The sequence below is a fragment of the Dermacentor variabilis genome, chromosome 4 (genome assembly GCF_050947875.1).
Source record: "Dermacentor variabilis isolate Ectoservices chromosome 4, ASM5094787v1, whole genome shotgun sequence".
NCBI lineage: Eukaryota > Metazoa > Arthropoda > Arachnida > Ixodida > Ixodidae > Dermacentor > Dermacentor variabilis.
Genome location: NC_134571.1, coordinates 128019181 through 128046356, shown reverse-complemented (window position 1 = coordinate 128046356; position 27176 = coordinate 128019181). Strand labels below are relative to the sequence as shown.

At 47.7% G+C, this 27176-nt stretch overlaps 1 protein-coding gene across 2 annotated transcripts in view; it reads left to right on the top strand.

Moving 5' to 3' along the window:
• LOC142579757 (vesicular glutamate transporter 1-like) overlaps window positions 1-27176 on the top strand; it is a 231426-nt gene that overhangs the window by 9633 nt on the left and 194617 nt on the right. The window contains exon 1 of one of the 2 annotated variants that reach the window (XM_075690303.1): window positions 18920-19540. The exons of the other annotated variant lie outside the window; for it this stretch is intronic. Coding sequence (XP_075546418.1) covers window positions 19431-19540 — 110 coding nt within the window. The 5' untranslated portion in view covers window positions 18920-19430. Of the gene's footprint in view, window positions 1-18919; window positions 19541-27176 lie in introns of those variants that run through there. 2 annotated transcript variants of the gene reach the window in all.

Below are 27176 nucleotides of genomic sequence, written 5' to 3'. Positions count from 1 at the left end.
CCGCGTCACTACCATCTCACACTCGAGAGGAGCCGTGGTCCCCCCCCCCCCTCAAAAAAAAAAAAAAAAGAAACGCGAAACTGTGCGAGTGTGAGCCACATCCATTTTCTCTCAATATACGGTCGTTCGGTACACAGTCGCGCTTGAACCGGGCGCAAGTGCGCGCGGGTGTACTTCACTATGCGTTCCCGGGAAGTCCCCCATCCCTCCCCCCCCCCCCACACACACGAAAGCGCGGCCAGCAGCGCGAGTCTGGGATACGGCCTGCGCGCGCGCCCTACACGAGGCGCGCGTGGGTATCGTCTATTAGCAAGGAGTGGCGTACGCCGCCACGATCACAAAAGCAGGCGAACGGGGCGACGAATGAGATCGCAAATTGAACTCGACGCACGCGACAACCCTCTTGTTCGGAGCCGGTCGTGGAGGAAGGAGGCAGAGAGAGGGTGAGAGAGAGAGGGAGACGAGGTGGGATGGAGAGCGATTAGGGAATGCCGTCCCTGTAGCCGAGGCGTTATTGTACTACGCGTGGTGGCACTCCGCGAAGTATACGGGAGAGAGGATTGTCTCACTGGCTGGATCACTCCTTCCTTAATCCCTTTTCACTTCTCAGTCACTCATTCGAAATCACTCTGTCACTCGATTGCTCGTTCGCCCGTGCGCTCGGCGATTCACTCGCTCGTTCGATACTTCGATCACTCTGAGTCACTCGCCGAGTAACTAGAGGAAGATGGCTCACTCATTCGCTCGGTCATCCGCTTAGGCGACTGCCTGCTGAATCGGCGATTATCTCGCTCAGCACGCTTCGCCGAATAACTCCATCGCCTAAAGTAATTCTCACTTTTTCGTTAGTAGTACACTTTTCCAGTAGTACACTCTGGTACTGGATTATTCATCCGTTTGTTCAATCCTTTGTCACTCTCATTTACTCGTTGTGTAACTCAGTCACTGTTGTTCTCTCATTCGTTCACCCATACTTTTCACTCGCTCACTCACTCACTCACTCACTCACTCACTCACTCACTCACTCACTCACTCACTCACTCACTCACTCACTCACTCACTCACTCACTCACTCACTCACTCACTCACTCACTCACTCATTGTTTCGTTGCTTTATCTATATTCAGTGTGAAGTTCGCACGCATCTTTTCTTCCGGGTGCTGCGATCGCCTTCCTTACACGTCCTGTCGGGCCACCGTTTTCCGTGACTTACCGCCGTCCCAATCACAAGCCCCACACTATAGTCGCTGCACGCGAGCGCGCGCTCTTCAGCCCTGTAATGCCCCTCGTATAATCTACGTCGAGTTTGATGATTCGCACAACTTGCAGCCTCGTTTTTGACACGCTAAGCGAGTTTTCCGTAGCAGAAATATCGGCGAACCAACTACTAGTTAGTATGAATACAATAGTGATTAAATGTTAGGTTCAGCACCATTCAATTGCGCTTATTTTTTCTACCGCGTTTGACATTACAGGGTCAATTCCCCGCTCGCATATCAGGCAGGTGAGCGCATAACAAAGACGGTGTGCTCATCGCGCGCGCGCATTTCTTTTGGTCCGCTTAGCTTGCTCGTTCGCGCCGCGATTAGAGACAGCGCTTGGGCGCGCTCCGAAGAATGAGCTCCGAACAAAGGAGGCTCAAGGCAGCGAAGAAACAGAACAAACGAGAAAAAATGTCCATTTTCCTTCTTCGAAATTGAAACGACGCGTTTCCCGTTCTGGCGTGACGCTTGGCATCATTAGGCACCGCGTCTCTAAAAAAAAAAAAGAAAAAAAGGAAAGTATGCCCAACTTGATCATCTTGTGGTCCCGACAGCTACGCGTCACGCACGGCAACGTCGTCATAAACAGAACAGAAATACAAGATCGCTAGGGACGGTGAGGACGTGCTGCATGTTCCTTTTGTGGAGCAGCGGATCAATGTGCGCAAAGTTGCCGTCAATGGGGTCTCGAAGCTCAGCGCTTTATTTAGCTCACGTGTCCCGGCCAGTTGGACATAACGATCGATAAGTCCGAACCGGGTGAAGCAGAGGGAATCATAAGGCCCGATGATGTCTAGTTCTGTATTTCGATGCAGGCAAGGGAAAAAATAAAAGCAGCCGCAAATCGCTTATGACCGCAAATCATTAGGGAAGGGCTGACATCTGCGGCAAGACATTCTCAGTCAAACATTCGCTTCGCTTATTTGCAGGGTGGACGAAGAAGCGAAGTTCGTTACTGCGTCTCCCGTCAACATTTCACGCACGCACGAACTCACTATGAGGAATGACATTCATTTGTAATCCGTATTGCAAGTATGTATCGCTGAATGCACGCATCCAGCTGAGTCCGCAGGGCAAGGTTTGCTGGTACGCTCGTCTGCCTACGTGGGAGACGTGACGAACCCCTTTGTAATGTGAGGGACGCATTCTTCGGATTTGCGATACGCAAATGCAGCTTCACGGTAGAGTGTACGACAAGTCCTACCCAATACTTCGGCCATAAGTGTTATTAAGATAACACTATATAGGTGGAATTTGGTTGCCGGTGTCGCGGCTCAACCAGTGTAAGGATTGTGCGTACAGCTTTTTTTTTTATTTGTCTAGAGTTTGTTCTCCTGGCTTCCAACAGCCTTGCGGGTTCTTACATTACCCTTATTGACCATAAAAATTGTCATCTTAAGTTCGTCGCGGGGTATGTGCAACGTTTAGACTCTGACGTCTACGATTCGACCGTTTTCACAACAATGCAAAGCGAAATAACCACTTAACGTATTTTTCTTTATATGGGGTTTTACGTGCCAAAACGGCTTTCTGATTATGAGGCACGCCGTAGTTGAGGACTCCGCATTAATTTGGACCACCTGGGTTCTTTAACGTGCACGTAAATGTAAGTGCACAGGTGTTTCTGCATTTCGCCCTCATAGAAATGCGGCTGCCGTGGCCGGGATTTGTTCCCGCGACCTCGTGCTTAGCATCCCAACACCATAGCAGCTAAGCAATCACGGCGGGTCTACTTAACGTACGGAAAATAAGTATGCATTCTGTATGCGTTACGTTCCAATCATTCATATTTAGCAGCAAGCATATCCGACAGTGCAGCAAATTATTATCGCTCTGGAACTGACATAACCACCGTTACGTACTAACACCCAGAGAGAGAAAGAGAGAGAGAGCTAAAACAAGGATGTTAGCCAGAAAAGCATCCGGCTTGCTGCCCCCCCCCCACACACACACATACACGCGAAAGGAGGGAGAAGTAACATCGAAGAAAAAAAAAAGGGGGGGGGGAAGGAGACAAAAGAGGTTACTTGACCTCCTGACCCTGCAACCACGTAGACGAGAGGGGGGGGGGGCTTTGTTTCAATACACGGCGATCTCGCGGCGTAAGCAACTCACGGTCGTCGTGCGCGGGGCTTTTTCATGCAATCCACGCGATGGGCGGCAGAAGAGGGAAGAGTGGCAAACTGGGGCGTTCGCGGGCCCGTTTCTCATTAGGCTCTTCGGGCAGAGTGCTTCAGAATTACTCCTCGCAATATACGCTGCCTTAACATGTATGTGGCGCTTGTTTTTCTTTTTTTTTTTCTCTCTCTATCTCCCCGTCTTTCACCTCACGTTTTCTTCTCTTTCTTCTTCTTAATTTCCCGGACGACGATGTTTCCATTTCACTTGGTAATACTTTTACGTCACTTTACTTTTTTTCTCTATCTCTTTCTTTTCCTGGCTTCGCTCTCGAGTGAGTACTTACTCCGCACGTAGCGGGCAGACAGTTTTCCACGCTGTGGACTTCGCCATACCGGAATGAAAATAGCGTTTGCTCTTGCAGAGTTAGCCATTGTAATTTTTTTTTTGTTGGTGAATTTTTTTTCTTTCGTAATATCGAATCTCCCGACTCTCCTCTCCGAAATATCCGGGATTGTTTACCTGGCGTGACCTGGCTGCTTGCGTTGTCCACTTTCTTTATTTATTTTTTTTTGTAGCCCTCTAGCGAGTGAGTTTCCTGAAGGCCCTGAAAGCTTGAGTAAAAGAAAGATGAATAAAGCAACGAGAAAAAAAAGTGAGAGGGAGAGAAAAAAAAAGAAAAGAGCAAGCACCATTCTGGTGGTTGCGGATAGATTGCAGCGCCACGGCGCTCTCGTGGTGTTGCGTGCCAAGCCACCGAGGAAATCAAATATTCAGCTTCGCTCCACCGGAGACCAACTTCATTAATGAAGGAGTGCGACCGATTCCCCCCTCCTCCCTCTCCCCGGTCTCTCTCTCTCTCTCTCTCTCTCTCTCTCTCTCTCTCTCTTCTGTTATCCTCATCGCGTTCATTGCCTCGAGAAACAAACACACGCGACTGCGTTGTGACGGCGTTTCGTGAACACACACTGCTTGTCCCATGTTTTCCTTCCGCCTGCACGTTATCTGTGCCTTTTGGTCGGTCTTCTTCATCCTCTCCTTTCCAGGGTTTGTCACCGAGAGGCCTTGGATCGGCGAGATTTACTGTGGGTTCCGCCGAAGTAATTATTCCCCAAAAGAGAGAGAAAGTGAAAAGCAAACAAAATTGAAAGAATGCAGCCCCTACATTCTACCATTGCCACCTCCCTCCCAGCGATCTTCTGTTTTCGTCCTTAGCGACTAATGGAAAATGGAGTCTGCGAAGGAGGAACATGAAAGCAAGAACTTTTATACCAGCTTAAGAAGTAAGGGACAAACGGAAATCGAGTCACCATCTCTAAGTGAGCTGGAACATTTGCTTAAAACATAAATATGGAGGGCTGGAACTTAAACAAACGCGAAAGTAACATGCGGCGTTTCGGAATTTTATACTTGGGACGGTCAGACAGCTTCGTCCGTTTCTTTCCTTTTTTTTTTTCAGTCTGCAGCACGAGAGAACAAGACACGTGAGGAGAAAATAGGCGAAGAGAGAAAACATAGGGAAGTGAACCAGGCGCGTCTCTGGTTTGCTACGATACGCAGAGGGATGGAAAGAAAGAAAGAAAGAAAGAAAGAAAGAAAGAAAGAAAGAAAGAAAGAAAGAAAGAAAGAAAGAAAGAAAGAAAGAAAGAAAGAAAGAAAGAAAGAAAGAAAGAAAGAAAGAATAGGGAGTGAGGGAAGCACTATCAGCGTCTACAGTCGGTCATTGAGATCAGTTGTACGGTCGCTGGATAAAAACACACTCTGCTTTATTGCAGCGGCCGTCCCAGTTGATCTCATAAATTGAAGTAATGCCCTCGTTGTTTCGTAATCCTGCGAAGTGGGTCTGCCAACCCAATAAGAAATCAGTAGGCCTCGGTGAAACGCATCGCTAACGGAAGGCAGCACAGTAATGTAGCATAACTGCAGGAAAGGTAGGACGCCACTTCCAGCTTCAATGAAGGGTCAAATAAGCGTGGGCGACAGTTTGAAGTAATCAGGGTCTTATAAAAAGCTTGCGTCTTTGTCTTGTGCATATGTATAGGATCATGCTTCGATAGTTTGCGCGCATATGATACGTTGTATCCACTCACAAGTTGCAGGTCAGCGCTTGTCTCATGACCTTATTCGCCTTTTTCACGCTACTGTTAAAAAAGTAAAGATAACTATATTGCCCGCCACTTCTTATTATATTTTTTTTGTCTGCATGCTGACAACCACCGCACCAGGACTCGGGGGCCATAAATGAAGAGTGAAAACTACGCTCGAGATAAAATATCAAAACCGAAAAGAGAGAAGGGGGCCGATAGGAACAATCGAGTCTTTTTTTTTCTTTTTTATCTTATCACGCGCGTTTGAGTTGAAGAATGCCTTTTCGTCGAGACGGTAGCAAGGTGTCCCTAATTGCAGCATCTTCTCGCGAAATTAGCTCAAGGAGTCACGGCCGGAAAAAAAAAAAAGAAAGAGCAGCGCGGTCGACGTGGCTCTTGGGTCAGTAATGCGACGGACACATCGTTTCATCGTCGCCCTCTTCCGTGGTGTGCCGGGAGCCGAGCGGCGTGACATTACGACCTATACGTGCGCGGAACGGCAATGCGGTGGCGGGAAAAACGCAGTTACTTTTACGCGTTATGCTTATATATATATATATATATATATATATATATATATATATATATATATATATATATATATACCATATTTTATTCGTGTTACAGCAGATGCAAATAACGCACAACTCTTCCTTTACGGCACACAACAAACATCGTGTTACACGATTTATATATATATATATATATATATATATATATATATATATATATATATATATATATATATATATATAGAGAGAGAGAGAGAGAGAGAGCTATATACTTCTTTTCCTCGCCTTTCCGGCCTGAATAGAGTGAAGAATAAGGGTATCGGAGGGGCTCGATTTCCTGCTAGTTACAACGACTTGAAGAAACAGACATTGAAGCCCGAGAAAGCATGAAGGAAGTTATTTGTTATGCCGAACTAGAATGTGGAAATAATAAGGCAGAGGGAACTGAAAGTGGATGCAAAGGTAGCTTGCCGCGGGTGAGAGACGAACCCACATCTTCGGTCTTACGCGTCCGCACGATTGTGCATTTCGGTATACACATACAAAATTAGCCCTGGGAGGGCTAGCCAGTGCCGCTGACGGCCAAAGAGGCGGATACAGATAGAGTATCTTGATTTTCACGCCGCATATAATCTTGGAAAGATAAATAAAACGAAAAGTAAGACACAGACACAAAAAGAAATGGGCATGGGCAGGACACGTAATGAGGAGGGAAGATAACCGATGGTCATTAAGGGTTACAGACTGGATTCCAAGGGAAGGGAAGCGTAGCAGGGGGCGGCAGAAAGTTAGGTGGGCGGATGAGATTAAGAAGTGTGCAGGCATGGCATGGCCACAATTAGTACACGACCGGGGTTGTTGGAGAAGTATGGGAGAGGCCTTTGCCCTACAGTGGGCGTAACCAGGCTGATGATGATGATGATGATGATGAAGACACAGGCGCAGATGGCTGCTTGTCACGACTCTATTCGGACATAGTTGCACTTGTGTTCACTTGCCAAGTAGCGCTATACGTCCAGGTTGTGCTGTCACGTAAATGAAACGCACTAACGCCGTAGAACTTACTGTGATATCAAGTGAACATGATGTCACGTCTGATGTGAATCGAGTGACGAGAAGAAAAAGAAGAAGAAACCAAGCCTTCTTCTTTTTCATTTATTTTGACGGCGGCAACTGCTCCTCCTTAAAAGCTACGCCTTCACAAAAAAAAAAATCCCCCTTCTATTTTGGGAATGTTAATAAAGCGCCACGGCATGGCACTTTATTACGTGGAATCACATCTATCAATCCCCAAGTTTAAAAAGTAAATTAAGAAAATTATATAGCCGCATGATCAGGTTATGTCAACAGGCTATTCTTGAAAGACAGTATCAACGAAGAATCCTCCTGCAGTTCGGCTGCCTAGTATAGCGTATACGCAAAGACACGCTAACTTACACAACACTTCAACCTCGACGTAAATGTTCTTACACGGCAACTTGTGCATGTTTTTGAAGTAAAGCTACGCAGTGCGCTCTTCAATTTCAATTTCAATGCAGTTTATTTGGATCGGGTATGTGGGGGCAAGTTCGGGCAAAAAAAAATAAAAAAAAACGAGACAATTCGCTTGAGAACAGTATTAAGGGGCACACGAAGACATAGTGACGATGAAAAATTCCTACCCAGTAGTACCCTGTCCTACCCAATGAATCCCCGTGCTTAAAGACAAGGTTTTTGAAACATTGCCATGAAAAAATTACGTGTGCATCCTAGAGGCGGTAGAAAGCCTCTAAGTGTTCTGTTTGTGATGCATGCCGCTGTCGTTTTTCAAGTACTCCCTCTCTCTGACATTGTGACACTATGGTTGTTCAAACTATTGCGTCATACCTGAGTGTAAGAGGAAATGATGCGTGGATGACAACATGTCAAATGTGTCATGAACATCGTAAAGAAATGCACATGATGCGGTTCTCGCGCGCGAATCTAATAAAAAAAAGCAAATTGAACCAACAAACAAGAAATGGCGATGTCAAAAAGAAGAGATTATGGGGTTGTGCGTGCCAAAACCACCTTCTGATTATGAGGCAGGCCATAGTGGGGTACTCCGGATTAATTTGGACCACCTGGGGTTCTTTAGCGTGCACCTAAATCTAAGTACACGGGTGTTTTCGCATTTCGCCCCCATCGAAATGCGGCCGCCGTGGCCGGGATTCGATTCAGCGACCTCGTGCTGAGCAGCCCAACGCCATAGCCGCTAAGCAACCACGGCGGGTGATGTCAAAAAAAAAAGAGAGAAAAAAACAAAAGAAGGCTGCAAAGAGAGAGAGAGAGAGAGAGAGAGAGAGAGAGAAACCTTTTATTCCGAGCAAGCACAGTCTGCTCCCTAGGTGGACGGCCTCGTTATTCCAGGTAGCCGAGTAAAAAAAAATTCAAATATATGAATTTGGTGCTAAAATCTGCATCGTGTCAAGCACATTTGTTGCGACTCTTCCTTGTATTGTCCTTTAGTTCAATTTATTTATTTATTTATTTATTTATTTATTTATTTATTTATTTATTTATTTGGACTGCGACGCGGCTCTTCCATTATATAAAGAAGAGACAGGTGAAGAATTCCCAAGTTCAACGTGTGCTTGTCGCGCCCGAAATTGCTTTTCAATCGACACAACAATCTTCTCTATGTTTGCACTCACAAGGTTGAACGAACGCAATTTAAATTGAGTTTAGCGCTGCGTAGAATGAGCGTTCCTAGCAAAAGAAGACAAGGCGGCTGACTCAACAGACAAAATCGATCATTCTCAGTGAGTCCCTGCCCAGTGCTGTGTCGGTCTACTTAGACAGATATAGAACTCTGCCCTTCATATGAACAATGATTCAATTGAATTAAGTTTGAAGTGTGAGCAAAAGTACTGCCGCCGGCTTCTGCACAAACGAAACATTTCTGCGTGAGTAAAAGATGGTAAAGGTAGTAGTTGTAAGCGCATGCCGGCCATATTCTAATTTTCCCAAACGTGCGTAGTCAGTCGATTGAAAGCGGAAAAACAGTTCTTGAAGTCTCGTTCGCTGCGCAGAGATTGAAGGATGTAAGAATAACCAAAAACGGCTGCGTTCGTTTTAGTTACGAAGCATGTGTGTGTGTGTATACGTGTGCGTGCGTACTTTATACGAGCAGGAAAGCACCACTAGTCTTGCTTTGGAATTCAACAAAATAAACCAACATTTTATCCTCATCCATGTATAGTCCCTTGTTTTGCCCACATGTAGCATTCGCCCTGTCACGCTTTTGGTCATTCAGCAACCTCGATGGCAAAAATTAGCCTCCAAAATAGGGGTAAAACATTACTTGCACGTCAGCTCAGGGTAAGTTTTCTTCGTTCGTCCCGCGCTTAATTTCGGGCTGCTTTCGAATTCACTTTGTACCAGCTGCAGCCCTCGTCGGCATTTTCATCCAATCGGAGGGTCGACTTTTGCGAATAATGTGATTCAATAAGCTAGAGAGCCGGGCCAGTTCGCGAGTGATTCAGTTTGCACGGCTATAGCGCTAACACGTAAATACGAAATGCACAGGAAGGGCACTTAATTTTGAATTTTTTTTTAACGGGGCAACGCGGGACGGGGTCGGAAATAACAGGCACGCCAGTCGCTGACCTTGAACGACATTTTTATTCCAAATAAACGGACGTATTGCACAAACTGACAGAAAGAAACACAGTTCGCCAACGCACAGGCTATAGTTATGACGTTATCTCGCACGAACTGCAAGAAGACCAACGGCAAAAAAAAAAAAAATGTGAACAAACAAGCAGGAGGCACGACGAACCTCGTCGTGTTGTGCTTCTTTGTGTACCGTGTTCAGCGCGGGCTTCCTCCCCCTCACCCCCCCAATTTGGCATGATTGAAGAACCTCCGGATAACCCAGGGGTGAAAGGCGCGGTCAATCGCTGTGATGGAGCTCGGAAATAGTAGTCGGCCGACAAAAAGCGCAAGGCTATACATGCCCGTCAGTTTGACGCGGGAAAGAATGGCCCGCTCCGATGAGCGAAGGAGGGGAGGGGGGCAGGCCGAAATGACAGAGCAAAAAGAAAGGGCGGAAGGTGTAATAGAGAGGGCAGGGCAGAATAAAGTCACCGCACGCCAGGAGAGCGAACAACAGACACACGTAGCCACGGAGGGGCAGTCAGTAGCAGCAGCAACAACAACTGGAGTCCCTCCCCCCCCCCTCCTCTTGCGCGAAAGAGCGCAGCCGTGGGAATTGGACAGGTGGCTCCGACACCGCGGCTAGGGAGCATAGCTCCCAACTTCCCCTTTTCTTTTCCCGCAGCAACGCGAAGGGCATTAGGGTTGCCCGTCTCGTTCGAAAGGCCGCGTCTTCAACGCTCCCTCCACGCTGGTGCTGCCTCGTCGGTGGCGGTTCTCTCGCTCTCTTGCTCCAGAGACTTTTGCTCTCACGTCCCCGACCTTTGCTCGACCGACCGCGAAGCCGACAGGTTCGTCTGTGACGCTTTTGGTGTTCCTTTTTTCTCTTTTCCCCCTCCGAGTTGCTACTTGCATCCTTGAGCCAGAGAAAGTGTGTTATGTGCGGTCATCCAGTAGGGACAGCGATCGCTGATCGGTGAAACCGGGGAACGAATTGGGGACTGATGACTGATCGCGTTTGACATTCCAAAAGCTAAATAAACGGGAGGGGCAAGGGAAACTTCAAGTTATTAAGGCAGAGGAGAAGAGAAAAACCGAAGGCAGGGAGGTTAACAAGAATAACGTCCGGTTGGCTACCCTACACCGGGGGAATGGGAAAGGGAAAGCAAAGATGACAGAGAGAGAGAGAGAGGCAAAGAAGGGTATTAGCGGTGAGTTCGCTGACGCGTGTGGTCTGATAGAAATTGAATTAATTCTCACAGACGTTCTGACAAGCCCGTCGTCCTGAAGAAGCACAAAAGCGCCTTCACCGCTTTACGGGCCGACGAGGGATGGGGCCGGTGTTCCAGCAGCACCTGCACAGAAAGTGGCCGATTGTCCAGTTTTTGGAAAGCGTTGGCGAGTTCTTGTCTTTCTGGGGCATATCGTGGACAGTGGCACAGCAGGTGGTCGATATTTTCTTCGGTGCCGCAGGCCTCACATGCTGCACTGTCGGTCACTCCAATTAATGTAGAGTATGCCTTTGTGAAGGCAACTCCTAACCAAAGGCGACAGGGAAGCGTAGCTTCACGTCGAGGAAGTCCGAGTGGAGGTCGGAGTTGCAGTGAGGGGTTTAATCGATGAAGTCGTGTAAGTCGTAAGTTAGGCGGGTTCCACTCGGTCAGTGAGAAACTGCGTGCCAGGTCTCATACCCCTGATGGTGTGGAAAACGCGGCGTGCGGTAGAGAAAATCATGGGAGTTCACCTCGCGCACACACGCGCTTGCGCCACTGCTTGCGCGTTCGTTGTTGTCTTCTTGCACAGCTGGCTTCGATGCCACTCATCATGCCCTTCCCCCCCCCCACCCCCCACCCCAAAAGAAAGGCAAAGTTAATTAAGAAAGAGTTAATTCAGGCACGTGAACTCACAACCTTCGGTGGGAGTGGAACCCTCGAGCTTATGTGGAAGTCGAACCCACGAATTTTGTGTTAAGGCGAAGTTAATTAAGGTAGTTTTAATTAATATAGATTTAATTGAGGCACTCGGACCAACGAGCTTTCGTGGGAATGGAACCCACGACCTTTGGTGTTAATTAGGGCGAAGTTAACTAAGGTACAGCTAATTAAATGAGCTTCATTTAAGACACTCAAACCCACAATCTTTGGTTGGAGAAAACAAGTAATAAGAAGTGACAACGCATTCGAATGAGAGCATCAAGTAATTTAATGAATGTCTCCTGAGCGCGCAGGCTTTCGCCTTCACCCTCTTTGGCGTATGCTAAAGTGACAGCCATTTTTGTTTGCGCTCGAACTTCTGCTTCAAAGAAATTAGCTTCTGGGGCGAAATCTGTGTGCTAAGCTTTGCGAATTTCATAGGCATTGTTGCAAGGGCATGACCCGGATCGTCACGCGACCTACTTTAAGAATTAGGAGAAATCGCCGCACGGGGTGAACGCGAAATTCGAAACCGTCTCCCACATGTTACAATGCCATTAATTTTGACTACGCTCGTCTGCACCACGCTAACGCAGATGTGCTGCTGCGGTGGGTCCATGAGTGCGAGAACGAAATCATCGTTAGCTTGCAGCCTCCTAGGACTGTTTCTGCGTCGTGAGTTATCGTCATGCGATATCGTTCTACTGCTTACAGTTCCCGAAAACTGTTTTTTACGTCATTTTACACTGGCCATGCTGTATATAGTTTCGATTTCTACCTTCACGTGAGCCTGATGAAGTCGGGTCGAGTCAGCTTGTCGGGTCGAAATCTTGTCGTCGGGTTCGTGTAAACGCTAGCCGGTCTCGCTGAGCGAGCATCGAGTTCTGTAAAACCACCTGCATAGGGTGGGTTGGCTCGGGCAATCCGCTTGGCAAAAGGAACGTAAACGCGGTCGAGTCGGGCTGTGTCAGCTCGACTTCGGATTCGACCCGCATCGCGTTCAAGTTTACGCAAACGAAGCTACTGACACATCGCGCCAAGTGTCGCCGAAGCATGAAGGCTTTATGTGCCGGCACCATAATGTGCCGAACGCTCGCAAAACGAGCCGCGTGAGACGCACCTGTGTACTCCGGCGCATTTGCGCTGCCGCAATAGAAAACGTTGCAAACAATGGAAACACGTGCGAAGCCTAACGTATTGCGCGGCTTTCAATGAGCAACAATCCCGCTTCTCGACATTATTGAGTACCTCGTCCTCACTCGTGCCTGTGAAAGGAATTTCCTTCCTACAAATAAGCGCTTCCTTCACCGTGTGTTACGCAAAAAAAAAAAAAACGACTCACTCTGTGAATGGGGCTAATGTGCTGAATAAATTGCTGAAATAAAATTTATTGCGCGTAGTCTTGGGTCTCCTTTTCTGAAGGAACTCTTACGCAAACTCTTGCGGAAGAAATATTTTGTAAAGTGGTGGTACCACAGGAAACTTTCATTTGGCATATAGAGCACAGCCCATACATCACCTATTCACGTAATTCTTATTCCTTACCCGTCCATGTAGAGATGTGTCTTTCAATCCGAGTGGCATGCCGCGAACGTTTGATCATTCATCTAGAATTGCACTGCATATCGTCTAGTTTCTTGTTTTCCGTTGTTGAACTAATCCTTAGCGACCACCATCTCTGCTCTGACGCAGTAAATTTTTGCTTCATCGTGCATCTGGTGCATCTCAGCATTGATTGCGCATGCGTACAACTGCACACGCGAGTGGTCCCTAGCTGTACTCGGTGGGCATAGTCAATGCAATTTTAACAATAGTGGCTGTAAACTGGTGTTACAGTGTAGCGACAATCGACATAGTTTGCTGACTAGTGAACGTTGTTATTTGCGGCATAGTACATACCGCGCTTCCGTTGGTCGCATAGCCATCACACCATCAACGAGTACAATACACGGGAAACACTCACAGGGTCAACTTCGTATTAAGCATACTTGAATACAAAACATCACTATGGCTGTTTATCTAGCGTGCAAATAACAGGCAGCACATGAATTCCACCAATGGAAGCGCCTTCCGCCGCTCTGCCAAAGTGTTTGTGCTGCCGACGGTTACGGACGAAAGGATATTGAGGAACAAGCCAAGAAATGCTAACACTTTAAAAATTGACAACTCACTGCACGCGTTTTCTGGCTGACGATGAACATAGAAGTTACGGGGCACGTTCGTCACTGAAATTCGCTGCGTGTGTTTTATTGTACCGTGGCACTGTGGCGCTCTTCTACAAGGCCTGAGCGTGTCGTGTCTTGGGATGGAACACGTTTTAAGGCTCAATAAAATTTCCGCTTGCTCGCCAAGGTCTATCATGGCGGCTGAAAAAAAAAGATATGGCTGCGATTCTCTCATAGTACCGGGGCGCCACAGCATCACAGTAGTGCAATCTGTAAAAAATGAGACCTGCACATCGTACATACCAGGTGTGCGTGTTTCGATGCATCGTTCTCCAAAACTGAGAAGGCTTCGCTTGCGTGGATAGACATGTGTCCTGCATAACTTTTTTTTTATCGCGCTCCCACGTATCGGCGATGGATCATTGCTTCATTCCCGCTATTTCTACGACCAAGTGAGCTTTACGAAAGACGAAAGTACTGTAAGCCAAGGCGAAAGAAAGCTTTCTTTAGCGTGTGAAAATTTCGAACACAAAAACCTCTTTTGTAGCGTGTTATACTTTGTACTGCAGAAAGGAAGATAAAAGAATTTGCCGACAACGAGCAGGTCCGCAAGCTGGAGGAGTAGTTTCGCGTCCATCAGAATGCCTGGAGAGAAACTTGAACAAAAGCGGCAAGAGGCACGTGAGAACAAAACGATGCTTGCGTATAAGATAGCACACGGGAAGCTAGAAGAAGCTGGGGTGGCATGAAAAAAGAAAAAGGTAATATTGATCGTCCCGGGATTCGAAGCTGCGTAACATTTTCTTTTCGCTCCATAGAAACCGCCATTTTGGCAATTTCTGAATTTTGTGCTTAGCGACGTCAAGTCGACAAGCTCGCAAGACACCTAAACGCGCCTGCAGAACCGTTTTCGGGCATGCGAACCCACCGTAGCGATGGCGGAGCAAGGGCGTTTTGTTCTGTTTAGTAACAGCTTACCGATGGGAAGCTGTTTTATATAACAGTAGGCTATCGCAAAACACAGTTGAGAAATGTGCCCCACGCATATGCAAACGCACGAACATACCAACTCCACAAAAAAAATTGTAAACAAGAGAAAAAGAAAACTAGACCAGAAAAAGCGACCCATGTGTACCCGCGTTAAGCAAGAGTTCATGCGCATTGTACCATAAAAGCGCTACTAGACGTATGAAACATGAATGTCATTTTTCGAGTAGCCCAAGCCAGCAAACAGTTCGTTCACATAGGGTTCATGCATATCTACAATTCAAAGCAAATTAATAAAATTGCTGGCTGCGAGGAAATCCCGGAGAGCTGTCACGGCGCATCTCTGCTTGGCTCGGCATGACGATGAACCAAGTACTTTCGCAACGGGAAATTCACGTCTGCCCAGGTTGCGTGACTTATCTCGGAGATGGAGACACTGTTGGTCAAACTGTGTACAATCTATGAGCAAGTGCTATAATGGGGCGTCTGCGGTGCCACAGTATAAGCGCAGTTGGAGGTTTTCTTCCTTTTTATTCGGAGCAAAAGAACAGACTGTGTAGGCCACGCCCAGTCGTAAACGGTGGAGATAAAGGTATATAATGTACGGTCAAGTTTTATGTTCGCGAAAACGGAACGAGGTGTGTAGGCCACATCCAGTCGTAAACGGTGGAGAAGGATATCTACTGTACGGTAAATATTTATGTTCACAGAAAACTGTAGACATCGACTCGATACAGAAATGACGTCGTTGTTTGCGCGTTAAACCGCATATCTTCAAAACAGCGTCCTACCCAGCTTGCGTGGAACACATTTGGCGTCCAATTAAACGAATTCCAGATGAGTAATCGCATTCAAGCAGTGAGCATTAGCGGCGCCAAGCGGTCGGCCACCTCATTTCCTGTTATACCTATATGATTGGAAATCCATTGAATGTTAACTCTATGACCGGAATGTGAAGCGAAGGTCAATTCTTTGCGACCACATACGGTAGCGACCATGAATCGGCATGAAAACAATATTGAGCCAATCACTCCAGCAAGGGCAGCGCTCTGCCTCCCGCTGCTGCAGCCTGAGCGTTGTGAGCGCGCCAGGTACTTTCCGTGGTAGTAACACGAAAGGTACGGAGGCAAAGCGCGCGTAAGACAGAGCGCTTCCCCAGAATACGTCCCCCATTTTCATCCGCGTTAGCTAAAGCTTATTTACAACAGCTAAATAAGACAAAACACACAACTGAGTGTTAAAGGCGACTTATCTTGCGGATTGTCCCAGTTTTGCGTGTGCGCAAACGCGAAGCCAACGCACGTGGAAGTTGCGTCGATTCCTGCCAGCGTCTGTTCCGAGAAACCAAAAGCGCTGCCAAGCGTTGCCGGACTACTTGGCGTGGTGACACATGTGCCGAAGCTGCGCCCCAGTAGCTCTTTCCCTTCATCGCCACAGAAATATGTCTGCCAGTACAGCGTTGCTGCTGAGCTGCTGTGTCAATGCACTCACTGCTCTGAGCGGAACGGGCAGTAGACGTCAAACCAACGTTATTTAAAACTTCGCTTCGTTTCACATAGACTCCAACATATGTGCTGGATCTGCATCCAGAACACATTGGGGCACCGCTGGGTCGGGGCTCTGAAGGTGATGGCTTCTCCGCTGGAAATTTTTCCCCCCAAATTTTTGGCCTCCAAGTTGGGGGTGTGCCCCTTACGCGAGTCCATAGGGTATGCACGAGAAGAAGGAGGAAGGGTTGAGAAATAACGGAGAGGAAGACAGGTGAACTAGATAGTGGTAGCCGATTTGCTACCCTGCGCTAGAAGAGGGGGAAATGGAGGATAAAATATAAAGTGAGAGAGACAATACAGCTGCATCAGGGTGAGCGCAACACATCCGCGAAATAAAAAAAAACAAACACTCTCAAGTCGTTTGCACAAGCAGTTGTGCGAAGAACGCCGACCATCTTCTGTGCTGATGATCGGTGAGGCCGCTATTGTATAACTTTCTGCGCAGAAAACACTGGTAGCTTGTAGAGCTTTCCTCTATTCAAGGGATGTTCTGCATGCACATGCATTCAGTGTATGCAGAGCATGCATTGCAGTTTGAGCAGACGTAGTGAGGTGGTTGTTTAAAGGTGCGTGGAGGACGTCCACTAAGGGCCGACGTGCGGATGTGACGCGTGTCCATCTGCGAGTGGCACTTCATCCGGAGGTGTACTGCGTGTCAGAGCAGGCGCATCACGCTGCGACTTCTTGGCGATCTGCACGAGAGAACTGCACGAGAAATTGCTTGAGGCAAGGTTCAGGTTTCACTTCTATACAGGAAATAGCTTTCTCTGGCTCTTTCCCCCGTTTTCGTCGCTGGCGGTCAGAGGTCGATGTCTGGCGGTCGAAGTTTCGCCGCCGAGGCAAAGGCGCGTGCGATTTTGCGTAACCGTGTCTCCGGACCCGTCCGTCGGCAACAGTAAGTATATTAGATTTCTTTTTAATTCGTTGCCAACGTAGTTTTCGCGATCTTACGACTTCTAGATATGACATTTGCGAAGGTAAAGTAAATATGTCGTCCAGTTTTATCAAACGTCCCGGGCTATTCTGTGGAAGTCGTGACGATAGGCAATGGGCGAAAATTTGAAGGGTATAGAACTTTGCTCCGTTGAAGACGTTCTTTCGTAACATTGCTCTGCGTGTAAGCGAATAGCCTGGCCTCTCGTTGCGTGGTGTCACGCTACCATGCGCGAGCTTTTGGGGTGACTGGAAGGTTTAGATGCTGCGTGGGAACGCTCGGGAAAGACGGCCCTTCTCTTCTCGCCGCAGACCCTCTCCCTCTTTGATGACTGCAAGTAAGAGCTGCTCGTACAGATGTACTGATTAACGGTTCCGTTCTCTACAGAATTACGCAATGAAACACAAAGCGTAAGCGTAAATGTCCTTACTGCAAGAAATGCACGCCTTCAAGCGCATCATTCCTTTAATAAAGCGAATAGGGAAAGCGTTCGACTATTCGTTTACAATGAGAATCATCGTCGACGGTTTCGGCACAATTTTTTTCGAAGACACGTAAAGATGCGTCCTGCTTCTTTCTCGGAAGAAGTCGAGCGCGAGGACAGGAGACAGGAAGTGTTTTTTTTTTTTTTCAGGACCTCAAATTCTGACGAAACGGCGCTTGCGCGAACGAGTCCCACATACGAGTTTGGTCGTTCCGTGAAACGCAGGTTTGATTTGCGATTCCTGATGCGACAAACGGGCCTGTGAAAGAGGAAGTGAGCATCGCTCATTTTTTTTTCTTTCATTGAGATTACACTGTATGCATCTACTCTTTTAAATTGTGTGGTTTAGTGTCCAGAAACTGCACGGTTTATGAGCGACGCCGCAGCTGAAGGCTGTGGGTTAAATCCGACCACCTGAGGTTCCCTAACGCGCACCTAAGTATAAGTACGCCTTGCGTGTTCGCATTTCGCCTGCATCGAAATGTGGTCGCCGCGTCGGAGAACCGAATTATATGCAGTCGCAACAGCTAAAAAACGTGGAAAGTGGGACTTAGGTCTCCATATATTTTCTGACTAAGTGAAATGAAGTAGTGGGAAGCGTACTGTTCCGACCCCATTTGGACCCCATTTAACCATATCTACCTCGTGTCTCAACTTATTTACTTGTAACCTTTCAAACCTACTACATGCTAAGGAAGTGAAACTTTATTGTAGACAAGTTCAGAAGGGGCGGCGTCTGAAAGAAGCTTTGGCGCTTTTTCCGTGGTCGCAAGACTGATTCGAAAGCAACGGACTAACTACGGCCAGGTTACGAAAGAGAAGCCCACATCTTGGCCCGTTCGAGCGCTGCAGTATATTGACTAATGGCACCCTCGACAAATCGCACTGGTGCGCCCCGGGGCACCCTCGTGCGTCGTTTCATCCAATCATCGTCGCACCAGGGCGGCCCGGTGCGCACCGGTGCGACTTGCCGAATTCGCCATTAGGGTCAGACGCGAACCATTCCTGCCAACGCGTGCGTACTGCTTACTCCCTGTATCTGAAGAACGCCAAAGCTGTTCCGAGGGCATGTTTCAGCACTCACATTCGCGTAGACATACTCAACCGCGCCTACATTTTATGCAGGTCACAATGCAAAATGGTGAGGAAAGAAAGCGCAAGGGGGGGGGGGGGGGCGAGGCTGGACAAGGCGGCGAAAACAATGCAGCGAGTCTCGCCTTTTACGCACGGAAACGGTGTGACGCACAGCTGCACGCACGGAGAGGGTGGTCCGGCGAGCGAGGGAAAAGCAGTCGCGAGGGGGAACGCCGCGTGCTAGACGCTGCAAGTGGGGATCTCGCTGACGTTGCTCGCGGAGCAATAAAGAGAAACAGAAAGGTTGAAAAAAATTGTCAGTTGACGGGACTGACGATACGGATAGCGCCTCGTGAATGTCGAAGAGAGTCTGTGCCCCAGGCCAGGGGTCGGTCGCGAGGCGCGTCGCGAAGCTGCTTCACACGTTCCGCAGTCGGAGCAGCGAGTCGGAGCAGAGACGGCGACGGATCACCGGGGACACTCGCAGACGCTCGCTCGTCGTATGCGCGGCTTGCCGGCTGGCTTCGCGCCCGTAGCTGCGGCTACTCCGTCACGCAAACCGCGTCTCCGAGGGCCCCTCTGGGAGAGAGTCGCCGAGGGCGCCGTCGACGGAACCCCCACACTGCGGCGATACTCCTGCGTTCGGTGCGGTGACAGTAGTGATCGTCGTCCTACTTTTTCATTTGCGGTGCCGCGAATGCGTGCCAGGTCGTCGGCTGACTCGAGGCGATGGGTGTGTTGAGGTTGCAGAGGAGCGCATCGTGCGGTGACGCGGGAGGCCACGTGATTTCCGTCCATTCGTGCCACCTGGCGCCGTCGACCATCAACGAGAAGCTCGGGTGAGTCTGCGCTGAAACAATGCGTGTATACAGGTGCGCTGGAGCGGACCGTTTGTTGTGGGTGCGATTACGGCCGTCATCGCGCGCGAAGTAAAGCGTAGTTTTGGCGGGGATTTCTTCTCGCCCTGCACGGTAGAACGCTCGTGTGGGAACTGAGAGCGGATAAATTTCGTAAAGCGGTCGCCGAAGAAAAGTTTCGAAAAATCTCGTTACCTGAAATAAATTATGCGCTGTTTGACCAGTTGAAAACATCTGCTCGTGAAACATGTTTTGGCGTGTCGTTTCGTGCGGAAAACAGTTGCGAGACTAAATATGTAACAGCCTGAATGGTTCCTGTCCTGAACTGATCTTTCAAAACAGCGTGGTTAATTTAGCTTCAGCTCTCCCGCACTTCCTACGATGGGTTTCTGTCTGAACAGAATATTAAGAATAAGAGGAGTAACAACGGACCGCCGTTAACTTTGTGCTGACAGTGCAATGAACGAGAAAGAAAGACTTTTGCACGGGCAACATTTTCCCGGGAGGACGACCTTGATGGCATGGGAAATAATGCCCTACTTTAAATACTTCTAATAATATTATCAACGACTGTAGCACGCGACTGCATGTTCCTACATCAGCAAACGAATTGCACTCCTTGGCAGCCTCGTGAACATCAAAGAGAGCTGGGTAAGATCATTAAACGGTTCTGGCAAACGGCTTGCCAAACCGGACGAGATCTTGGTAAACACCTATTCATATATGTCTACATATATACATCTGGAAACACTCCTGTTCCAAGTGATTTCGTTTCTTTCGACAAACGCTGTACTTGTTTCCTGAAAAAAAAAAGACATACGAGCAAAGAAATGAAATTCCATGTTTATATCGGTGACAGGCAACACACTATGCTGCAGGCAGACAGCTTTTGTTATGTTGATCGATCTTGCGGCTCTTAGTCATTTTCAGGAGGATTGTTCTTTCTATTTCTTTTTTTTTTCGTCTCGCATTATTCTACACAGAATGATGGGATTGTCGAACTCCAGAAATATTCGAACTATACCGCACTTGAACTCAGACACATTGGCGCGGTATGAATGTCAGCGCGACTGAAGAATGCGTTTGCTCAAATGCCTAGTGAGGTGACTGTCTATACACAAAGCATCATGACAATCGTGTATTATTAACCCAACATATAAAGGAAAAATAAAGAAATAGCCGCGCTCTGCGAATGCCTGCCGACAGCGCTGCTTTCCGATACGTTAGACATAAGATAAAAGAAATACAAGAACTGTTAGAGCTAACAATCCTTTCTTGCGCGCCACTCGTGAGTCAAAGTCTTCGAGCTGCCGCAACTGAGCAAATTCTGCGAGGTTTTTCTGTACAAAACAAATATAGAAATAGGGACGAAATGAAAGATATTGGCACGCGTACATTGTTCATTCTTTTTTCGGGAGACGGCTTTTCACCCGCCAACAGCTGTTAAAGTCATCGCTCGGCGCAGACGCGTCTGCAAGTATCCGATCTTTCTCGAATGTAGTCGCGGATTTTTAACTGTTCTCTATGTTGTCGACGAACCTTGTGTAATCAGAGTGCATGCCCGACGCGAATAGTTGTGTACATTCTTGAATGTGCGCGACCACCAGCGATCACGCCTGAAATGTACACGTGGAGTCAGGCGCATACAGCCGACGCGTCTGACCCGCAGATCAGATTTCGACGATCGAGGAGCGCGATCCCGGCTATCGTTGTGCTTTGAGTGTCACTTGTTTTCCTGGGCACAAGTTTGCTTAATAAAGCATTACATTTTTGATACTGTCTGAGAGAGAGAGAGAGAGAGAGAGAAATAGAAGACATGAAAGGCAGGGACGTTAACCAGACGCACTCCCGGCACTTGGGAAAGGGGTATGGGTATGAAGAGAGAGATAGAGAGAGAGATGAGATAGGGAGAGCACAGTTTCGCGCACATTTGAAAGTTCGCATCGAGTCTACACACGGTTGCCAAGACCTGTCGACTTGAGGTTTTTCAACAGCGCTTTCATGGCTTTATGTGCCATCGACGCGTACGGCCATGGTCCAAAGATCTTCATTACCGAAAATGGTCTAGAGTCCAACTGGCTCAATGCTCTCCGGAGGGCTTCACGCTCGACGTCGTATTGGGTACAGATACATAGGACGCGTTCGATCTTTTCTGTGTTTCCACAATAGTCTCACATGGACGTATCCCCCCTTCCAATGTGGAACAAGTGGGCCTTCGTAAATGCCACCGAGAACCAGAGGCGGCACAATAATGTCGCCTCAGAGCGGGAAATTTTTGATACTGTCAGCGTCTTCACTGTCATTACAACGTGACAATATGGTAACAGTCATCATAAGTTTGTACCTAGCTAAATGAACCATGCACGTCTTTATCATAAGTACGGCTAGCCAATCAATCGATAGGATTTTCCAATACCCAAATAAACTTTTATTGCCTGATTGTTCTTGTTCGGAAAAAAAAAGAGGCCGTTGAACTGCAAGTAGAAGGACTTGTATGTGTAGTTAGAACATCTTAAATTAGTTTCGCACCATTTGCTATCACTCGGTTAAGTATTTGGTCTTCTATATGATCCACTGCAACGGGCGTATAGTACGAAAGAAAGCCTTTGTATCTTCACGTGTTTCTCAAGCTGTCTGCAGAATCGAAAGGCAAACCGCCTCACATTTCATTGCTGCCTGTAAAGCGGTTGAGTGAATCTTTGGCGAGCAATGGAATGACCCTCAATTTCCTTTGTCACCTCTCTCTCTGGCTAACCACCTGTCGGTGTGACATGCGCCTGTGCTCGTGCATGTAACTGTCTTGTAGTTTTTCCAGCCTGCTCCTCGTGTTCCCTCTCGTATTAATTATGTATACGTGTTCAAAACAAATAATAATTAATAGTTCTTGTTTATTGGCTTCTTCATAGTTCAGTCGATTTCCCGGAATTGCAGTTTTATATCTTGCTTTTTCTTCTATAGCCTCATCTGTTTCCTTTGAGTTTTGCGCCAGTGTGGGGACAGCTGGTCCGGTTTGCCCGTTTGACTGCTCCATTCATTCGTTCCCATAGATTCAGTCTTCCCTTGTCGTCGTTTGAAGTGACACAAAAGCAAAACAATAATTCAGTTGAGACTAATAAACCATTGTTTGAGAACCCTGCAGGCAGTCATTTCAAAATATTAGTCTTATTATAAGACAAGAAAATGAAGGTCGAAGTATCAGTATTTGAATTTCGCGCCGAAATCCCGACGCAGGTACGTCAGTTTGACGTCAGGGATTCCAAGTATGTTTTCGCATTTGGGCTGCGTTGACTGAGTAAAGATTCCCAATACTTGCCATGTTCCATATTTGGTTCCTTTAGAACACCACCGCTATATAATTAAGTAGGCGCCAGAAGATGCCATCAAAGTCCATGACGTCACAGCCACCAGGTGCGGGAACTTCAAGGAGGCGTCGCCACCCGTCTTTGGTTCTTGCGCTTTCTCTGGTTTACCAAGCGTCTTAGCGTGGTAAGAGTGATGTTTTTGGTGTCATAGAAAGGTAATTTACTGATGCAGAAGAAATCACTTTTCTCTTTAGTGTCCCTTTAAGTATTGACGCGGTTGCCACCTACGCACGAAAATGCTAGAGGAAGGCAGGGTGGAATAAGCGTGCTCCCGCTGCTGTAGAGAGAGGCCCGTCACATTTGCGCCTTTCCGACTGAGTGACGTCGGCATCGAAATGTCGCGGTTGGAGCGAAGGACTCGCCGAAGCGACGATCGAGAAGGGCAGGTGATCGGTCCTTTCGACGAGAGATGTCAGGTCAGATGTGGAGGCGAGCCGCGGTGGTCGCTGAGGCTAGACGTCGCTGCCAGCTTTGTCACTTCGACGTCCCAACAATGAGCCCTTCAGTCAGCGGCTCGCGAAAACGTCCACGGCAGTGGTCAGCTGTGTTAAAGGGATACATATATCATTCGCTGAGAGAGACGGAGGACACGCAGAAATGAAGTAAACGAAAAAAAAAATGAGAGCGTGAAAACTGAAGCAAATGGTGCCGTAGTTCGCGGAAGACAAATCTGCATTATGCAAATGTAAAACTGCGCGGCTGATGACACGACTTTGCCGGGGTTAGCAACTTACATTTACACAGCTTCGTTCTCGGCCAGGAGTGCATTTTGCCCTTTCTTTGTGCTCTACGACAGCTTGTCGTGAGTTGCATTAGCGACTATGGCAGAACCTTGAAAACTTGGGGCAATTGAAACATAAACAATAAATTGTGCCGATCCCACACACTATGGGAATCGGTGTTATGCGAAGCATTTTGCAGTTTCTTGGGCATCCAGCATCGTTTGGGGTCCAGCAAAGCGTTACCAGATAAACGATCAATTGCGTGCGCGCGTGCGTGTGTGTGCGTGCGTGTGCGTGTGCGTGTGTGTGCGTGTGTGCGTGCGTGCGTGCGCGCGCGCTTGTGAGTGTGTGTGTGCGCGCGTGTGTGTGTGTGTGTGTGTGTGTGTGTGTGTGTGTGTGTGTGTGTGTGTGTGTGTGTGTGTGTGTGTGTGTGTGTGTGTGTGAGTGCGTGCGTGCGTGCGTGCGTGCGTGCGTGCGTGCGTGCGTGCGTGTGTGTGTGTGTGTGTGTGTGTGTGTGTGTGTGTGTGTGTGTGTGTGTGTGTGTGTGTGTGTGTGTGTGTGTGTGTGTGCGTGCGTGCGTGCGCGTTGTGACAACAGCAGCAAAATGACGACGATGGCGACAAAGATAGTATGACGACGATGTGATTAAGATTGATTTCTACTCCGACGAAGAAATGCCATGATGGTGTGCTGCATAGGTCGCAACAATAATATCAGACGCAAGTGTCTTCCTTATCCGTGTATGGGCTCTAATGCAAGTGACTAATGAAGCCCTGACATTTCTTCCCGCGGCACTTGTTATATCTCAAGCTTATGCTTTGTTCCATTTCCTTGCGTGACCTGTGTGTACACTGACCGCTCTCAACGGCTTCCGGCGGAAAGGTCAACTCCTCTTTCGAGATGACCGCTCCTGCCGACGGACAATGCGGCCGATCGGTCATGCTGCCGCCAAAGACCAAGGGTCGGACCTTTGTCAGGGGCGATGTTCTGCACTCGTCGCCGGCCCCGCAGAATCATTCCTTTGCAACTCCGTACTGAAAAATACTGCAAGTTTTTTTAAAAACAGGCAGGGCGAACAGTTCAGCACATACGTAGACGGCAGAACGTCTTTATGGTGCTCTCAATCCCGCTGCTGTCGGTAGCCTAAGGCGCCTCCAGGCGTGTTCAAACGCGGTTTCCGGTAGAGTAGTTATGGAGAGCGCGCAAGAGTGAGTGGGCTCCTGAGTGTGTCCTGTCTGCTCGCAGATATCTTCGAAGGCTCACGGTTGTAACATAACGGGGGGCGTATTGTGCGTGTGTTGTCAGTGCAGCCACCACACTGTCTGCACTGCGTTTACTCGAGCACAGTCCTCGTAGTTCTGAAATGCCTCCAACGTTGTTCTCGCTCCGGGCACAAACAACCACCTGTATGTACCTCGGTGGCACACGTGGCACCACGGAGTTGCTGGCAATGTGGTTGACCACTGCCGGGCTGGCCAGCAGTTTAGTTGTACTGCCAGTTGAAAAAAGGAAAGCGGCGCAGCGCCTAGAGCACTGGTCGCATTACAGAGGCAGACAAAACGGGCTAACGGTAGGGGAGTGCCCGCTGATATAGAGGGAGAGAGAGAAATAGGGGTAGTCTTTAGAGACTCTCGAGCTTTTCTGTTCTTCTGTGATATTTTTCTCGCCAACTTCACTTTAAAGAATGTTCGTTTTTAAGTTTACAGACCGAGGAGCATCATAAAGCGACGTAGTCTGGATATGTAGACTCGTAGCACTTATTCTACGTGTTGTGCACGAAAATAAATTGACGCTGGAAATCGAAAAACAGAAAAAAATTACCTAAAAGAAGAAGAACGTGATTTATCGAGGGTTTCGTACTCTATACAATGTCGTAACTGTGAAGACAAAAGAAAAAAAGAACACCGAATACGACGACTGTGTTTTATATCGTTGACAAGAGAAATGAATGAGAATTTCCATAGATGTAATGAAGTTGCCGAGGGTCGACAGGGGCTCAGGACATGAAGCTTGTTCAAGGGGAGTACGGTAGCGCGATTAAAATACGGGACAAAAGAAGACACATAGGGACACAAAAGCGCTGTGTGTGTCTCTATGTGTCTTCTTTTGTCCCGTCTTTTAATCGCGCTACCGCACTCCCCTTGAAGATGCATTACCAACAAGCCCACATCGCAACCTTCATGAAGCTTGTGCGTGAAAAGCCCACGAAACGAGCCAGATTGGCTTGTGATGGGCGTCGCACCGCCTGAAGGCACTGTTCTACAAAATAAATACTAATATGGAAATTAAAGGCGCCAATATTGGGTCTGTAGTACGCAAGAGTAGCGTTCAGAAGCCACAATGCAGCATAGTTGTGACGATATCAAGATTGTCGCAACGCGCTTTAGAATACGACCGAAATTCCTCTCGACAACCATTGAAACAGAAAACGGGGTTAGCCGACTATTCTGCTAAAACCTTGACTCGTTGCTTTTGTTACTTCATCGTAACGAAGTTTTGCGATAACGGTTAGCTTCACGTCAATGGAAACAACAGAGAGAGATAGAGACAAAAGGGGAGGAAGTACAGGGAGGTTAGCCTGTGTAAGTATACCGGCTGGCCACCTCAAGTTCGGGAAAGAGGTAAAGGGAATAAAAAAAGAAAGAAGAAAAAAATCTTTAAAATTCAAACAAAATTTAATTTATAGCTAACAGCAGTAGCAGTATGGTGCGTACACGATCACTCTGCAGCTCCAGTTAGAATACGTACACGTGCAGACGCTAGCAAGGTACACGGGGTGTGTGTTGGCTGAGAAAGTCAAACGAGTACTGACACACATTTTCCCAAGTTGTCGAGGCTACCGCCATTTCTGCCGCGTAAAAAAAGATGACACTTGCGAGCACGAAGGTTGGGAAACATTTGTAACGCATTTAAACTTCTCCCCAAATGTCAGACTTGGCGTCATCGACATTGTCGTGCCGTCCTTACAAGGAGCAAGATTTACTGACTTGTACTTGGTGTAGAGATAAGGCTATATATATATATGAAGACGTTGCGCATAGAAAAAAAATAAACAAGAGTGCTGCGCATTTTTTCCTTGACTGCACCCGCGTTTGGCAGTTACAACGATAGCAGGAACGGAGCGAACCAGCATAGCATGACGCCACGACAAGTACATATCATTCGTACCGATACCGCGAAACTATAGCTCGCAGAAAGAAGTACTATACGAAATATTTCGGGTGTTCTGGCCCTTGCTAGCATTTCGCTCCGCTCACAGGGCTTGGACCTTCATTCACTGCAAAAAAGGAAGTCTTAGATATCTTGTCAGCACTCCTTTAAGGTTCAATGTTTAAGGTAAGAGGAGCAGTCTAGGTGAACAGTAAATTAATTTACGCCCTTATTCGCTTTTAAATGTGCAAATTATTTTACAGTTAGAATGGAGCCTACTGAAACAAACGAGCGCACTTTTCGACTATGCAACTTCATTGTGTAACGTCTGCGTCAAAAATTATTAAACAACAAGGTCTTTCGTCAGGCTCTGTAGGCGACCTC